Source organism: Oncorhynchus clarkii, chromosome 13 (genome assembly GCF_045791955.1).
Source record: "Oncorhynchus clarkii lewisi isolate Uvic-CL-2024 chromosome 13, UVic_Ocla_1.0, whole genome shotgun sequence".
NCBI lineage: Eukaryota > Metazoa > Chordata > Actinopteri > Salmoniformes > Salmonidae > Oncorhynchus > Oncorhynchus clarkii.
Window position 1 is genome coordinate 63744348 of NC_092159.1, and position 18386 is coordinate 63762733.

Here is an 18386-nt window from a genome sequence, read left to right on the forward strand (position 1 = left end):
TGTGTGTGTGTTAACCCCAGTCTTGTATTGGAACAGAGGATGTGTGTGTGTGTGTGTGTTAACCCCAGTCTTGTATTGGAACAGAGGATGTGTGTGTGTGTGTTAACCCCAGTCTTGTATTGGAACAGAGGATGTGTGTGTGTGTGTGTTAACCCCAGTCTTGTATTGGTACAGAGGATGTGTGTGTGTGTGTGTTAACCCCAGTCTTGTATTGGAACAGAGGATGTGTGTGTGTGTTAACCCCAGTCTCGTATTGGTACAGAGGATGTGTGTGTGTGTGTGTGTGTGTTAACCCCAGTCTTGTATTGGAACAGAGGATGTGTGTGTGTGTGTTAACCCCAGTCTTGTATTGGAACAGAGGATGTGTGTGTGTGTTAACCCCAGTCTTGTATTGGAACAGAGGATGTGTGTGTGTGTTAACCCCAGTCTTGTATTGGAACAGAGGATGTGTGTGTGTGTGTTAACCCCAGTCTTGTATTGGTACAGAGGATGTGTGTGTGTGTGTGTTAACCCCAGTCTTGTATTGGAACAGAGGATGTGTGTGTGTGTTAACCCCAGTCTTGTATTGGAACAGAGGATGTGTGTGTGTGTGTGTTAACCCCAGTCTTGTATTGGTACAGAGGATGTGTGTGTGTGTGTGTTAACCCCAGTCTTGTATTGGTACAGAGGATGTGTGTGTGTGTGTGTGTTAACCCCAGTCTTGTATTGGTACAGAGGATGTGTGTGTGTGTGTGTTAACCCCAGTCTTCTATTGGAACAGAGGATGCGTGTGTGTGTGTGTGTGTGTGTGTTAACCCCAGTCTTGTATTGGTACAGAGGATGTGTGTGTGTGTGTGTGTTAACCCCAGTCTTGTATTGGAACAGAGGATGTGTGTGTGTGTTAACCCCAGTCTTGTATTGGAACAGAGGATGTGTGTGTGTGTTAACCCCAGTCTTGTATTGGAACAGAGGATGTGTGTGTGTGTTAACCCCAGTCTTGTATTGGAACAGAGGATGTGTGTGTGTGTGTGTGTGTGTGTTAACCCCAGTCTTGTATTGGAACAGAGGATGTGTGTGTGTGTGTGTGTGTTAACCCCAGTCTTGTATTGGAACAGAGGATGTGTGTGTGTGTTAACCCCAGTCTTGTATTGGAACAGAGGATGTGTGTGTGTGTTAACCCCAGTCTTGTATTGGAACAGAGGATGTGTGTGTGTGTTAACCCCAGTCTTGTATTGGAACAGAGGATGTGTGTGTGTGTTAACCCCAGTCTTGTATTGGAACAGAGGATGTGTGTGTGTGTTAACCCCAGTCTTGTATTGGAACAGAGGATGTGTGTGTGTTAACCCCAGTCTTGTATTGGTACAGAGGATGTGTGTGTGTGTGTGTGTGTGTGTGTTAACCCCAGTCTTGTATTGGAACAGAGGATGTGTGTGTGTGTGTGTGTGTTAACCCCAGTCTTGTATTGGAACAGAGGATGTGTGTGTGTGTGTGTGTGTGTTAACCCCAGTCTTGTATTGGTACAGAGGATGTGTGTGTGTGTGTGTTAACCCCAGTCTTGTATTGGAACAGAGGATGTGTGTGTGTGTGTGTTAACCCCAGTCTTCTATTGGAACAGAGGATGCGTGTGTGTGTGTGTGTGTTAACCCCAGTCTTGTATTGGAACAGAGGATGTGTGTGTGTGTGTGTGTGTGTTAACCCTAGACTTGTATTGGTACAGAGGATGTGTGTGTGTGTGTTAACCCCAGTCTTGTATTGGAACAGAGGATGTGTGTGTGTGTGTGTTAACCCCAGTCTTCTATTGGAACAGAGGATGCGTGTGTGTGTGTGTGTGTTAACCCTAGTCTTGTATTGGTACAGAGGATGTGTGTGTGTGTGTTAACCCTAGTCTTGTATTGGTACAGAGGATGTGTGTGTGTGTGTGTGTGTGTGTTAACCCCAGTCTTGTATTGGAACAGAGGATGTGTGTGTGTGTTAACCCCAGTCTTGTATTGGAACAGAGGATGTGTGTGTGTGTGTTAACCCCAGTCTTGTATTGGAACAGAGGATGTGTGTGTGTGTGTGTGTTAACCCCAGTCTTGTATTGGTACAGAGGATGTGTGTGTGTGTTAACCCCAGTCTAGTATTGGAACAGAGGATGTGTGTGTGTGTTAACCCCAGTCTTGTATTGGAACAGAGGATGTGTGTGTGTGTTAACCCCAGTCTAGTATTGGAACAGAGGATGTGTGTGTGTGTTAACCCCAGTCTTGTATTGGAACAGAGGATGTGTGTGTGTGTGTGTGTGTTAACCCTAGCCTTGTATTCGAACAGAGGATGTGTGTGTGTGTTAACCCCAGTCTTGTATTGGAACAGAGGATGTGTGTGTGTGTTAACCCCAGTCTTGTATTGGTACAGAGGATGTGTGTGTGTGTGTGTGTTAACCCCAGTCTTGTATTGGAACAGAGGATGTGTGTGTGTGTTAACCCCAGTCTTCTATTGGAACAGAGGATGTGTGTGTGTGTGTGTGTGTTTTAACCCCAGTCTTGTATTGGAATAGAGGATGTGTGTGTGTGTGTGTGTGTGTGTGTGTGTTAACCCCAGTCTTGTATTGGAACAGAGGATGTGTGTGTTAACCCCAGTCTTGTATTGGTACAGAGGATGTGTGTGTGTGTGTGTGTGTGTTAACCCCAGTCTTGTATTGGAACAGAGGATGTGTGTGTGTGTTAACCCCAGTCTTGTATTGGAACAGAGGATGTGTGTGTGTGTTAACCCCAGTCTTGTATTGGAACAGAGGATGTGTGTGTGTGTTAACCCCAGTCTTTTATTGGAACAGAGGATGTGTGTGTGTTAACCCCAGTCTTGTATTGGTACAGAGGATGTGTGTGTGTGTGTGTGTGTTAACCCCAGTCTTGTATTGGAACAGAGGATGTGTGTGTGTGTGTGTTAACCCCAGTCTTGTATTGGAACAGAGGATGTGTGTGTGTGTTAACCCCAGTCTTGTATTGGAACAGAGGATGTGTGTGTGTTAACCCCAGTCTTGTATTGGAACAGAGGATGTGTGTGTGTGTTAACCCCAGTCTTGTATTGGAACAGAGGATGTGTGTGTGTGTTAACCCCAGTCTTGTATTGGAACAGAGGATGTGTGTGTGTGTGTGTGTGTTAACCCCAGTCTTGTATTGGTACAGAGGATGTGTGTGTGTGTGTGTGTTAACCCCAGTCTTGTATTGGAACAGAGGATGTGTGTGTGTGTTAACCCCAGTCTTGTATTGGAACAGAGGATGTGTGTGTGTGTTAACCCCAGTCTTGTATTGGAACAGAGGATGTGTGTGTGTGTTAACCCCAGTCTTGTATTGGAACAGAGGATGTGTGTGTGTTAACCCCAGTCTTGTATTGGTACAGAGGATGTGTGTGTGTGTGTGTGTGTGTGTTAACCCCAGTCTTGTATTGGTACAGAGGATGTGTGTGTGTGTGTGTGTGTGTTAACCCCAGTCTTGTATTGGAACAGAGGATGTGTGTGTGTGTGTGTGTTAACCCCAGTCTTCTATTGGAACAGAGGATGCGTGTGTGTGTGTGTGTTAACCCTAGTCTTGTATTGGTACAGAGGATGTGTGTGTGTGTGTGTGTGTGTGTGTTAACCCCAGTCTTGTATTGGAACAGAGGATGTGTGTGTGTGTTAACCCCAGTCTTGTATTGGAACAGAGGATGTGTGTGTGTGTTAACCCCAGTCTTGTATTGGAACAGAGGATGTGTGTGTGTGTGTGTGTTAACCCCAGTCTTGTATTGGTACAGAGGATGTGTGTGTGTGTTAACCCCAGTCTTGTATTGGAACAGAGGATGTGTGTGTGTGTTAACCCCAGTCTTGTATTGGAACAGAGGATGTGTGTGTGTGTGTGTGTGTGTGTTAACCCCAGTCTTGTATTGGTACAGAGGATGTGTGTGTGTGTGTGTTAACCCCAGTCTTGTATTGGAACAGAGGATGTGTGTGTGTGTTAACCCCAGTCTTCTATTGGAACAGAGGATGTGTGTGTGTGTGTGTGTGTGTGTGTTTGTTAACCCCAGTCTTGTATTGGAATAGAGGATGTGTGTGTGTGTGTGTGTGTGTGTGTGTGTGTGTGTGTGTGTGTGTGTGTGTGTGTGTGTGTGTTAACCCCAGTCTTGTATTGGAACAGAGGATGTGTGTGTTAACCCTAGTCTTGTATTGGTACAGAGGATGTGTGTGTGTGTTAACCCCAGTCTTGTATTGGTACAGAGGATGTGTGTGTGTGTGTGTGTGTTAACCCCAGTCTTGTATTGGTACAGAGGATGTGTGTGTGTGTGTGTTAACCCCAGTCTTGTATTGGTACAGAGGATGTGTGTGTGTGTTAACCCCAGTCTTGTATTGGTACAGAGGATGTGTGTGTGTGTTAACCCCATTCTTGTATTGGTACAGAGGATGTGTGTGTGTGTGTGTGTGTGTGTTAACCCTAGTCTTGTATTGGTACAGAGGGTGTGTGTGTGTGTTAACCCCAGTCTTGTATTGGTACAGAGGATGTGTGTGTGTGTTAACCCCAGTCTAGTATTGGTACAGAGGATGTGTGTGTGTGTTAACCCCAATCTTGTATTGGTACAGAGGATGTGTGTGTGTGTGTGTTAACCCCAGTCTTGTATTGGTACAGAGGATGTGTGTAACAGGAAGAAGAGAAGCTCCACCGTCAGACAAGAAGAAGTTGGAGAAACGACGTTCGTAGCTCAGATGACTGTGTTTGATAAGAACAGGTACAGACACACACACACAGAGAGATATGTCTTACTATACTTGAGGACTTTTTGGGAACCAACAATTTGATTCCCATTCAAGTTCTTATTTTCCCTAACCCTAAAACGTAACCCCTAAACCTAACCCTTAAAATTAACCCCTAAACCTAACCCTAAAACTTAACCCCTAAACCTAACCCTTAAACTTAACCCCTAAACCTAACCCTAAAACTTAACCCCTAAACCTAACCCTAAAACTTAACCCCTAAACCTAACCCTAAAACTTAACCCCTAAACCTAACCCTTAAACTTAACCCCTAAACCTAACCCTAAAACTTAACCCCTAAACCTAACCCTAAAACTTAACCCCTAAACCTAACCCTAAAACTTAACCCCTAACCCTAAAACTTAACCCCTAAACCTAACCCTTAAACTTAACCCCTAAACCTAACCCTTAAACTTAACCCCTAAACCTAACCCTTAAACTTAACCCCTAAACCTAACCCTAAAACTTAACCCCTAAACCTAACCCTAAAACTTAACCCCTAAACCTAACCCTTAAACTTAACCCCTAAACCTAACCCTTAAACTTAACCCCTAAACCTAACCCTAAAACTTAACCCCTAAACCTAACCCTTAAACTTAACCCCTAAACCTAACCCTAAAACTTAACCCCTAAACCTAACCCTAAAACTTAACCCCTAAACCTAACCCTAAAACTTAACCCCTAAACCTAACCCTAAAACTTAACCCCTAAACCTAACCCTAAATCTTAACCCCTAACCCTTAAACTTAACCCCTAAACCTAACCCTAAAACTTAACCCCTAAACCTAACCCTAAAACTTAACCCCTAAACCTAACCCTAAAACTTAACCCCTAAACCTAACCCTAAAACTTAACCCCTAAACCTAACCCTAAAACTTAACCCCTAAACCTAACCCTAAAACTTAACCTCTAACCCTTAAACTTAACCCCTAACCCTTAAACTTAACCCCTAACCCCTAAACCTAACCCTTAAACTTAACCCCTAAACCTAACCCTTAAACTTAACCCCTAAACCTAACCCTAAAACTTAACCCCTAACCCTAACCCTAAAACTTAACCCCTAAACCTAACCCTAAAACTTAACCCCTAAAACTTAACCCTTAAACCTAACCCTTAAACTTAACCCCTAAACCTAACCCTAAAACTTAAGCCCTAAACCTAACCCTTAAACTTAACCCCTAAACCTAACCCTAAAACTTAACCCCTAAACCTAACCCTAAAACTTAACCCCTAAACCTAACCCTAAAACTTAACCCCTAAACCTAACCCCTAAACCTAACCATAAAATAGACTTTAACAAGTGAGGACCGGCTGAATGTCCTCACTTGTCTGAATTGTAGTTGGTTTACTACTCTTGGACTTTAGATACTCACCAGTATAGTATGTGTACACACACACACACACACACAGAGACACACATACAGGGTTGTGTTCTTTTGTTATTCCTCTTTCACACACAAACACACACTGTCTCTTTTTAATTCTCACTCATATGCTGCACACGTCTCCGGGGGACTGTGGGGCTTGTTCCACGTCTCTGGCGGGCTTGTTCCGCGTCTCTGGAGGACTGCGTGGCTTGTTCCACGTCTCTGGCAGGCTTGTTCCACGTCTCTGGAGGACTGTGGGGCTTGTTCCGCGTCTCTGGAGGACTGCGTGGCTTGTTCCACGTCTCTGGAGGACTGTGGGGCTTGTTCCACGTCTCTGGAGGACTGTGGGGCTTGGTCCACGTCTCTGGAGGACTGTGGGGCTTGTCCCACGTCTCTGGAGGACTGTGGGGCTTGTCCCGCGTCTCTGGAGGACTGTGGGGCTTGTCCCGCGTCTCTGGAGGACTGTGGGGCTTGTCCCGCGTCTCTGGAGGACTGTGGGGCTTGTCCCGCGTCTCTGGAGGACTGTGGGGCTTGTCCCGCGTCTCTGGAGGACTGTGGGGCTTGTCCCGCGTCTCTGGAGGACTGTGGGGCTTGTTCCGCGTCTCTGGAGGACTGTGGGGCTTGTTCCGCGTCTCTGGAGGACTGTGGGGCTTGTTCCGCGTCTCTGGAGGACTGTGGGGCTTGTCCCGCGTCTCTGGAGGACTGTGGGGCTTGTCCCGCGTCTCTGGAGGACTGTGGGGCTTGTCCCGCGTCTCTGGAGGACTGTGGGGCTTGTCCCGCGTCTCTGGAGGACTGTGGGGCTTGTCCCGCGTCTCTGGAGGACTGTGGGGCTTGTCCCGCGTGCGTCTCTGGAGGACTGTGGGGCTTGTCCCGCGTGCGTCTCTGGCGGACTGTGGGGCTTGTCCCACGTCTCTGGAGGACTGTGGGGCTTGTCCCGCGTCTCTGGAGGACTGTGGGGCTTGTTCCGCGTCTCTGGAGGACTGCGTGGCTTGTTCCACGTCTCTGGAGGACTGTGGGGCTTGTTCCACGTCTCTGGAGGACTGTGGGGCTTGGTCCACGTCTCTGGAGGACTGTGGGGCTTGTCCCACGTCTCTGGAGGACTGTGGGGCTTGTCCCGCGTCTCTGGAGGACTGTGGGGCTTGTCCCGCGTCTCTGGAGGACTGTGGGGCTTGTCCCGCGTCTCTGGAGGACTGTGGGGCTTGTCCCACGTCTCTGGAGGACTGTGGGGCTTGTCCCGCGTCTCTGGAGGACTGTGGGGCTTGTTCCGCGTCTCTGGAGGACTGTGGGGCTTGTTCCGCGTCTCTGGAGGACTGTGGGGCTTGTCCCGCGTCTCTGGAGGACTGTGGGGCTTGTCCCGCGTCTCTGGAGGACTGTGGGGCTTGTCCCGCGTCTCTGGAGGACTGTGGGGCTTGTCCCGCGTCTCTGGAGGACTGTGGGGCTTGTCCCGCGTCTCTGGAGGACTGTGGGGCTTGTCCCGCGTGCGTCTCTGGAGGACTGTGGGGCTTGTCCCGCGTGCGTCTCTGGCGGACTGTGGGGCTTGTCCCACGTCTCTGGAGGACTGTGGGGCTTGTCCCGCGTCTCTGGAGGACTGTGGGGCTTGTCCCACGTCTCTGGAGGACTGTGGGGCTTGTCTCTGGAGGACTGTGGGGCTTGTCCCACGTCTCTGGAGGACTGTGGGGCTTGTCCCGCGTCTCTGGAGGACTGTGGGGCTTGTCCCGTGTCTCTGGAGGACTGTGGGGCTTGTCCCGCGTCTCTGGAGGACTGTGGGGCTTGTCCCGCGTCTCTGGAGGACTGTGGGGCTTGTCCCGCGTGCGTCTCTGGCGGACTGTGGGGCTTGTTCCGCGTCTCTGGAGGACTGTGGGGCTTGTCCCGCGTCTCTGGAGGACTGTGGGGCTTGTTCCACGTCTCTGGAGGACTGTGGGGCTTGTCCCGCGTCTCTGGAGGACTGTGGGGCTTGTCCCACGTCTCTGGAGGACTGTGGGGCTTGTTCCACGTCTCTGGAGGACTGTGGGGCTTGTTCCGCGTCTCTGGAGGACTGTGGGGCTTGTCCCGCGTCTCTGGAGGACTGTGGGGCTTGTCCCACGTCTCTGGAGGACTGTGGGGCTTGTCCCGCGTCTCTGGAGGACTGTGGGGCTTGTCCCGCGTCTCTGGAGGACTGTGGGGCTTGTCCCGCGTCTCTGGAGGACTGTGGGGCTTGTCCCACGTCTCTGGAGGACTGTGGGGCTTGTCCCGCGTCTCTGGAGGACTGTGGGGCTTGTCCCGCGTCTCTGGAGGACTGTGGGGCTTGTCCCGCGTGCGTCTCTGGAGGACTGTGGGGCTTGTCCCACAACAACTGCATTGCAGTTGGCCGTCTAGAAATCACCTTTCTTTACAAAAACCGACTCTTCATCACCGATATGAAGCTCTGGAAGACCTTTCAGGTGTCTGCAGTTGTTGGATGGGCTGTATCTGTTGCTGTTAATGTTTCCGTGTGTGTGTGTGTAGGCGTCTGCAGTTGTTAGATGGAGAGTATGAGGTGTCTATGCAGCAGATGGTGGACTGTCCTGTCAACAAGAAGAGAGCCACCTGGGAAACGAACCTGGATGGAAAGGTGTGTGTGTGTGTTGTCACCAGACCACAATTTGGACTTGGAAACCAGGTTTAGTATCACGTTACTCCAAACCAAAACAATACCTGTGTTGTCATGTGCTGCTGCCTTGCTATGTTGTTGTCTTTAGGTCTCTCTTTATGTACTGTTGTGTTGTCTCTCGTCGTGATGTGTGTTTTGTCCTATATTTTTTATATATATATATAATATATATTATATATATTATATATATTATATATATATAATATATATATATATATATATAATTTATATATATAATATATATATTATATATATATATATATATATATATATATATATATATATATATATATATATATTTATATTATATGTGTGTGTATATATCATTTTTAATCCCAGCCCTCGTCCCCGCAGGAGGCCATTTGCCTTTTGGCAGGCCCTCATTGTAAATAAGAGAAATTTGTTCTTAACTGACTTGCCTAGTTAAATAAAGTTAAATGTAAATAAATAAAAGGTATATTAACAAGTCCCAGAATGGCTCCTGATCCAGTCAGATGAACTCAGCTACTACTCTGTTCAATAGTTAGGCTCCTGATCCAGTCAGATGAACTGGAGTCCAGACTCCCAGTGGAGGCTAAGTGGGGAGCTAACATGATACAGTCCAGACTAAGTGGGGAGCTAACATGATACAATCCAGACTAACTGGAGAGCTAAAATGATACAGTCCAGACTCCCAGTGGAGGCTAAGTGGAGAGCTAACATGATACAGTCCAGACTAAGTGGGGAGCTAACATGATACAGTCCAGACTAACTGGAGAGCTAAAATGATACAGTCCAGACTCCCAGTGGAGGCTAAGTGGGGAGCTAACATGATACAGTCCAGACTAAGTGGGGAGCTAACATGATACAATCCAGACTAACTGGAGAGCTAAAATGATACAGTCCAGACTCCCAGTGGAGGCTAAGTGGAGAGCTAACATGATACAGTCCAGACTAAGTGGGGAGCTAACATGATACAGTCCAGACTAACTGGAGAGCTAAAATGATACAGTCCAGACTCCCAGTGGAGGCTAAGTGGGGAGCTAACATGATACAGTCCAGACTAAGTGGGGAGCTAACATGATACAGTCCAGACTCCCAGTGCAGGCTAAGTGGAGAGCTAACATGATACAGTCCAGACTCCCAGTGCAGGCTAAGTGGAGAGCTAACATGATACAGTCCAGACTAAGTGGGGAGCTAACATGATACAGTCAAGACTAAGTGGGGAGCTAACATGATACAGTCCAGACTAAGTGGAGAGCTAACATGATACAGTCCAGACTCCCAGTGGAGGCTAAGTGGGGAGCTAACATGATACAGTCCAGACTCCCAGTACAGGCTAAGTGGAGAGCTAACATGATACAGTCCAGACTCCCAGTACAGGCTAAGTGGGGAGCTAACATGATACAGTCCAGACTAAGTGGGGAGCTAACATGATACAGTCCAGACTCCCAGTACAGGCTAAGTGGAGAGCTAACATGATACAGTCCAGACTAAGTGGGGAGCTAATATGACACAGTCCAGACTCCCAGTACAGGCTAAGTGGAGAGCTAACATGATACAGTCCAGACTAAGTGGGGAGCTAACATGATACAGTCCAGACTCTCAGTACAGGCTAAGTGGAGAGCTAACATGATACAGTCCAGACTCTCAGTCCAGACTAAGTGGGGAGCTAACATGATACAGTCCAGACTCTCAGTCCAGAATAAGTGGGGAGCTAACATGATACAGTCCAGACTCTCAGTACAGGCTAAGTGGAGAGCTAACATGATACAGTCCAGACTCTCAGTACAGGCTAAGTGGGGAGCTAACATGATACAGTCCAGACTCTCAGTACAGGCTAAGTGGAGAGCTAACATGATACAGTCCAGACTCTCAGTACAGGCTAAGTGGAGAGCTAACATGATACAGTCCAGACTCTCAGTACAGGCTAAGTGGAGAGCTAACATGATACAGTCCAGACTCTCAGTACAGGCTAAGTGGGGAGCTAACATGATACAGTCCAGACTCTCAGTCCAGAATAAGTTGGGAGCTAACATGATACAGTCCAGACTCTCAGTACAGGCTAAGTGCAGAGCCAACATGATACAGTCCAGACTCCCAGTGGAGGCTAAGTGGGGAGCTAACATGATACAGTCCAGACTAAGTGGGGAGCTAACATGATACAGTCCAGACTCTCAGTACAGGCTAAGTGCAGAGCCAACATGATACAGTCCAGACTCCCAGTGGAGGCTAAGTGGGGAGCTAACATGATACAGTCCAGGCTAAGTGGGGAGCTAACATGATACAGTCCAGACTCTCAGTCCAGACTAAGTGGGGAGCTAACATGACAAGGTCCAGACTCCCAGTACAGGCTAAGTGGAGAGTTAACATGATGCAGCCTAGACTTCAAGTACAGGCTAAGTGGCGACAGGCACGGTGCACTCCGTGGGGGACATCGACTGCGTTGATAAACAAATTACCGAAAATAAAATTATTGTATAAAAAAAGTACAGAAGTTTTGTATAGGGTGCATCACTAGTGTGTAATTCCTCTTCCCAGGCCCCTGGTCTTCCTCTCTGAACAGACAGGAAGAGGTCAGCACTTCCCTTTACTCATGTCTTTGTCTCTCTCTCTCTCCCTCCCCCACTTTCTGTAGCTCCTCCCTCCGTTTGAGACGTTCTCCAAGGGTCCTACTCTCCAGTTCACACTGCGTTGGACAGGCGAGCCCAGTGATAGGTCGACGGCCCCTGTGGCCAAACCCCTCGCCACACGGAACGCTGACGCTAGCAGCCTGACCTCCGACCCTAAGCCCTGCTCCCTCAGACCCACTCAGACCGTAGGTGAGACACGGGCCGGACGACGCACTCGCACACAGGCGGACTGTTGTAATTTGTAGAAGCTCACTAAATGGTGTCAATTTAAAGGGATACTTTAACATATACCATGTTTAAATGAATATCATTTTGATGTCTTTGCGTCCGGTTTAAAGGAAGTTAAGAGGTAGTTTTGTGAGCCAATGCTAACTAGCGTTAGCACAATGACTGGAAGTCTGTGGTATCTGCTATCGAACATTAGTTAGCAATTGTGCCAGTGATAGTTAGCAAGATCCTTCATACTGGACACCGAGAAATAAAAGTAGTATCCACGAGTTGATCTGATTTCTGGGGAAGTCGATAAAGGGCCTCATTACCAAAATCCTGAAGTATCCCTTTAAACATGGTACACATTAAAGAATCCCTTTAAACATGGTACACATTAAAGAATCCCTTTAAACGTGGAACACCTTAAAGAATCCCTTTAAACATGGAACACCTTAAAGAATCCCTTTAAACATGGAACACCTTAAAGAATCCCTTTAAACATGGAACACCTTAAAGAATCCCTTTAAACATGGAACACCTTAAAGAATCCCTTTAAACATGGAACACCTTAAAGAATCCCTTTAAACATGGAACACCTTAAAGAATCCCTTTAAACATGGAACACCTTAAAGAATCCCTTTAAACGTGGAACACCTTAAAGAATCCCTTTAAACATGGTACACATTAAAGAATCCCTTTAAACCTGGAACACCTTAAAGAATCCCTTTAAACGTGGAACACCTTAAAGAATCCCTTTAAACATGGAACACGTTAAAGAATCCCTTTAAACATGGTACACATTAAATAATCCCTTTAAACATGGAACACGTTAAAGAATCCCTTTAAACATGGTACACATTAAATAATCCCTTTAAACATGGAACACCTTAAAGAATCCCTTTAAACATGGTACACATTAAATAATCCCTTTAAACATGGAACACCTTAAAGAATCCCTTTAAACGTGGAACACCTTAAAGAATCCCTTTAAACATGGAACACGTTAAAGAATCCCTTTAAACATGGTACACATTAAATAATCCCTTTAAACATGGAACACCTTAAAGAATCCCTTTAAACATGGAACACCTTAAAGAATCCCTTTAAACATGGAACACCTTAAAGAATCCCTTTAAACATGGAACACCTTAAAGAATCCCTTTAAACGTGGAACACCTTAAAGAATCCCTTTAAACGTGGAACACCTTAAAGAATCCCTTTAAACATGGTACACATTAAAGAATCCCTTTAAACATGGAACACCTTAAAGAATCCCTTTAAACGTGGAACACCTTAAAGAATCCCTTTAAACATGGAACACGTTAAAGAATCCCTTTAAACATGGTACACGTTAAATAATCCCTTTAAACATGGAACACCTTAAAGAATCCCTTTAAACATGGAACACCTTAAAGAATCCCTTTAAACATGGAACACCTTAAAGAATCCCTTTAAACATGGAACACCTTAAAGAATCCCTTTAAACGTGGAACACCTTAAAGAATCCCTTTAAACGTGGAACACCTTAAAGAATCCCTTTAAACATGGTACACATTAAAGAATCCCTTTAAACATGGAACACCTTAAAGAATCCCTTTAAACGTGGAACACGTTTCTTCCCTCTCTCTGTAGCTGTGAAAGACTCCTTCAGCAGTTCAGAGTTTCAGATGAAACAAGAACACACACTTGAGGAACCAAGTGACAATCTACGCATATTCTACCAGGTGAGAGGGAGAAACACCACTTGTATTCTTGACTTTAGAGCAGATTGCATTGTGCAATCCATGTCTGAATCACAGTTGTGTTGTGCTTGTCTTTTGTTCTCTTGTTATGTGTCTGACTGGAGGTGGATGGTATGAGAGACCTAGTCCTTTATAACAGGTCTGACTGGGAGGTGGATGGTATGAGAGACCTGGTCCTTTATAACAGGTCTGACGGGGGGTGGATGGTATGAGAGACCTGGTCCTTTATAACAGGTCTGACTGGGGGGTGGATGGTATGAGAGACCTGGTCCTTTATAACAGGTCTGACTGGGGGGTGGATGGTATGAGAGACCTGGTCCTTTATAACAGGTCTGACTGGGGGGTGGATGGTATGAGAGACCTGGTCCTTTATAGCAGGTCTGACTGGAGGTTATTAGAGACCTGGTCCTTTATAACAGGTCTGACTGGGGGTTATTAGAGACCTGGTCCTTTATAACAGGTCTGACTGGGGGTTATTAGAGACCTAGTCCTTTATAACAGGTCTGACTGGGGGTTATTAGAGACCTGGTCCTTTATAACAGGTCTGACTGGGGGTTATTAGAGACCTAGTCCTTTATAACAGGTCTGACTGGGGGTTATTAGAGACCTGGTCCTTTATAACAGGTCTGACTGGGGGGTGGATGGTATGAGAGACCTGGTCCTTTATAACAGGTCTGACTGGGGGTGGATGGTATGAGAGACCTGGTCCTTTATAACAGGTCTGACTGGGGGTGGATGGTATGAGAGACCTGGTCCTTTATAACAGGTCTGACTGGGGGGTGGATGGTATTAGACACCTGGTCCTTTATAACAGGTCTGACTGGAGGTGGATGGTATTAGAGACCTGGTCCTTTATAACAGGTCTGACTGGGGGGTGGATGGTATGAGAGACCTGGTCCTTTATAACAGGTCTGACTGGGGGGTGGATGGTATGAGAGACCTGGTCCTTTATAACAGGTCTGACTGGGGGGTGGATGGTATGAGAGACCTGGTCCTTTATAACAGGTCTGACTGGGAGGTGGATGGTATTAGAGACCTGGTCCTTTAAAGCACGTCTGCATCCTGTTCCCTATATAGTGCCCTTCATTTGACCAGGGCCCATGGTTCACTATATAGGCAATAGGGTCCCATTTGGTACAATGTATTTCAGACTTGGCTGTCTATGATGGCGAGTTTCATAGTTTCTACTGACTCATACTCTATGGTCAGACTGGCTGACCTTTTGTGTAGAATTACATAGTCTATATCCTTCTCACACTCCCTCCCTCCCTCCCTCACCCCTCCCTCCCTCACCCCTCTCTCCCTCCCTCCCTCCCTCACCCCTCTTTCTCTCCCTCCCTCCCCCTCCCCCCCCTCTCTCTCCCTCCCCCTCCCCCCCTCTCTCTCCCTCCCTCCCCCTCTCTCTCTCCCTCTCCCCCTCCCTCCCCCTCCCTCTCTCTCCCTCTCTCTCTCCCTCTCTCTCTCCCTCTCTCTCTCCCTCTCTCTCTCCCTCTCTCTCCTTCTCTCTCTCCCTCCCTCTCTCTCCTTCTGTCTCTAGTTCCTGTATAACCACAACACACAGCAGCAGACCGAGGCTAGAGATGACCTCCACTGTCCCTGGTGCACTCTGAACTGTAGGAGACTCTACAGTCTCCTCAAACACCTCAAACTGGCCCATAGCAGATTCATCTTCAACTACGTGGTGAGAACGAGGGGAAGCGAGAGAGAGAGAGAGAGAGACCCAGAGACAGGGTGTGTGTGTGTGTGGTGCACTCTGAACTGTAGAGGACTACAGTCTCCTCAAACTGGCCCACAGCAGATTAATCTTCAACTATGACTGCATTTAGACAGGCAGCCCAATTCTGATATTTTGCCAATAATTGGGCTGGCTGTGTAAACAGCCTAGGAGGTGAGAGAGACCGGGGGGGGGTGGGGGTTGTACTGTCAGGAGCTGTACATATTGGGGGCTGAATAAGGGCTGGTTATTAAACTATACAGGTCCGTTGTGATTGACATGTCCTATGACCTCACCAGCCCCACCCTAAAGGAGCTAGGATAGACGTGTCTATTAATGAGCGTTACGACGGGGTGCACGCTGGGAATCCTCGGGATATTCACAGTCAGCCCGGCTTCGCCTTCAGCAGGAACGGACCCGTCAAGAGATCCCCCGTCACACACATCCTCGTCTGCAGGTAACTGGGTACACACGTCTGGGTCACACACACACACCTACATCTGCAGGTAACGCAGACAGACAGACACACACACCTTCATCTGCAGGCAGTACACGTTTCAGCACTCGCCGGTCTCTTTCTGTGAGCTCGTGTTGCCTACCACTTCGCGGCTGAGCCGTTGTTGCTACTAGACATTTCCACTTCACAATAACAGTACTAACAGTTGACCAGGGCACAAATTTGACGAACCGACTTGTTGGAAAGGTGGCCTCCTAGGACAGTACCACTTTGAATGTCACTGAGCTCTTCAGTAAGGCCATTCTACTGCCAGTGTTTGTCTATGGAGATTGCATGGCTGTTTGCTTGATTTTTATACACCTGTCAGCAACCGGTGTGGCTGAAATAGACCAATCCACTCATTTGAATGGGTGTCCACATACTTTTGTGTATATAGTGTACCACAGACACAAAGTCAAAATTGTCTTTATCCTATAAATTCCTGAAAATGTGCTTTTTGGTCTTCATTTAAGGTCAAGGTTAGGCATAAGGTTAGCAGTGTGGGACCAATTCTTCCGCATCATTCTCACAATCTTTAAAAAATCTGACCACGGGACGTTGTAGGATTTTTTCCAAAGTTAGAACTGATTTGGAAAGAACCTCAAACCCAACTTTTAGAACAACATATTATAACAATTGATTTTAGAGTTTGTAATTTGGGAATGTTTTCTTGGGGTGCTCTAAGTTACTACTATATGTGTTTCTGCCATTGAGAAATAAGTGCTGCTTTGAACATCCATCTTTACCTCTCTCTTTCCCTCTCTTCTGTTCTCTTTCCTGTAGGATCTTTACCTCTCTCTTTCCCTCTCCTCTGTTCTCCTTCCAGTAGGATCTTTACCTCTCTCTCTTTACCTCTCCTCTGTTCTCCTTCCTGTAGGATCTTTACCTCTCTCTCTTTACCTCTCCTCTGTTCTCCTTCCTGTAGGATCTTTAACTCTCTTCTGTTCTCCTTCCAGTAGGATCTTTACCTCTCTCTTTCCATCTCTTCTGTTCTCCTTCCTGTAGGATCTTTACCTCTCTTCTGTTCTCCTTCCTGTAGGATCTTTACCTCTCTCTCTTTCCCTCTCCTCTGTTCTCCTTCCTGTAGGATCTTTACCTCTCTTCTGTTCTCCTTCCTGTAGGATCTTTACCTCTCTCTCTTTACCTCTCTTCTGTTCTTCCAGTAGGATCTTTACCTCTCTCTCTTTCCATCTCTTCTGTTCTCCTTCCTGTAGGATCTTTACCTCTCCTCTGTTCTCCTTCCTGTAGGATCTTTACCTCTCTCTCTTTACCTCTCCTCTGTTCTCCTTCCAGTAGGATCTTTACCTCTCTCTTTCCATCTCTTCTGTTCTCCTTCCAGTAGGATCTTTACCTCTCCTCTGTTCTCCTTCCAGTAGGATCTTTACGTCTCTCTCTTTACCTCTCCTCTGTTCTCCTTCCTGTAGGATCTTTACCTCTCTCTTTACCTCTCTTCTGTTCTCCTTCCAGTAGGATCTTTACCTCTCTCTCTTTACCTCTCCTCTGTTCTCCTTCCTGTAGGATCTTTACCTCTCTCTTTACCTCTCTTCTGTTCTCCTTCCTGTAGGATCTTTACCTCTCTCTCTTTCCCTCTCTTCTGTTCTCCTTCCTATAGGATCTTTACCTCTCTCTTTCCCTCTCTTCTGTTCTCCTTCCTATAGGATCTTTACCTCTCTCTCTTTCCCTCTCTTCTGTTCTCCTTCCTGTAGGATCTTTCCCTCTCTTCTGTTCTCCTTCCTGTAGGATCTTTACCTCTCTCTCTTTCCCTCTCTTCTGTTCTCCTTCCTGTAGGATCTTTCCCTCTCTTCTGTTCTCCTTCCTGTAGGATCTTTCCCTCTCTTCTGTTCTCCTTCCTGTAGGATCTTTACCTCTCTCTCCTCTCACTCATATTTATATGTATTCATTCTCCCCCTACCCATCTCCTCTCTTCCTGTAGGCTAAAGCATGTATGTATTCAGGTACAATTGACAGTCACTTACTAACCCCTCCCTCTCCTCCCCCCAGACCGAAGCGTCTCCTCCCCCCCAGTCTGTGTGAGTTCCTGGAGGCTGATGGAGGAGAGGGAGACCAGCAGAGAATCATCCCTGGTCACAACCGCCTCTACTTCCGCTCAGACAGCTGTACCCCCAAAACACCACAGGAGGTAGATCACGACAGTGAGGATGAGACGGACCCCTTCTGGCTCCGAGAGAGGACCATCATGGTGAGAGACGCAAACACACGCTGAGCAGGTAGCTACCACACATGGTGAGATACACACTGAGCAGGTAGCTACCACACATGGTGAGATACACACTGAGCAGGTAGCTAGCTACCACACATGGTGAGATACACACTGAGCAGGTAGCTAGCTACCACACATGGTGAGATACACACTGAGCAGGTAGCTAGCTACCACACATGGTGAGATACACACTGAGCAGGTAGCTAGCTACCACACATGGTGAGATACACACTGAGCAGGTAGCTAGCTACCACACATGGTGAGATACACACTGAGCAGGTAGCTAGCTACCACACATGGTGAGATACACACTGAGCAGGTAGCTAGCTACCACACATGGTGAGATACACACTGAGCAGGTAGCTAGCTACCACACATGGTGAGATACACACTGAGCAGGTAGCTAGCTACCACACATGGTGAGATACACACTGAGCAGGTAGCTAGCTACCACACATGGTGAGATACACACTGAGCAGGTAGCTAGCTACCACACATGGTGAGATACACACTGAGCAGGTAGCTAGCTACCACACATGGTGAGATACACACTGAGCAGGTAGCTAGCTACCACACATGGTGAGATACACACTGAGCAGGTAGCTAGCTACCACACATGGTGAGATACACACTGAGCAGGTAGCTAGCTACCACACATGG

The 18386-nt window shown here is 47.2% G+C and overlaps 1 protein-coding gene across 1 annotated transcript in view; it reads left to right on the top strand.

Moving 5' to 3' along the window:
* Nucleotides 1-18386, top strand: part of LOC139365255 (polycomb protein suz12-A-like) — a 40943-nt gene that overhangs the window by 19060 nt on the left and 3497 nt on the right. The window contains exons 8-14 of the mRNA XM_071102762.1: nt 4611-4710; nt 8587-8692; nt 11349-11532; nt 13186-13277; nt 14833-14976; nt 15309-15466; nt 17507-17705. Of these exons, the coding sequence (XP_070958863.1) occupies nt 4611-4710; nt 8587-8692; nt 11349-11532; nt 13186-13277; nt 14833-14976; nt 15309-15466; nt 17507-17705 (983 nt within the window). The remainder of the gene's footprint in view (nt 1-4610; nt 4711-8586; nt 8693-11348; nt 11533-13185; nt 13278-14832; nt 14977-15308; nt 15467-17506; nt 17706-18386) is intronic.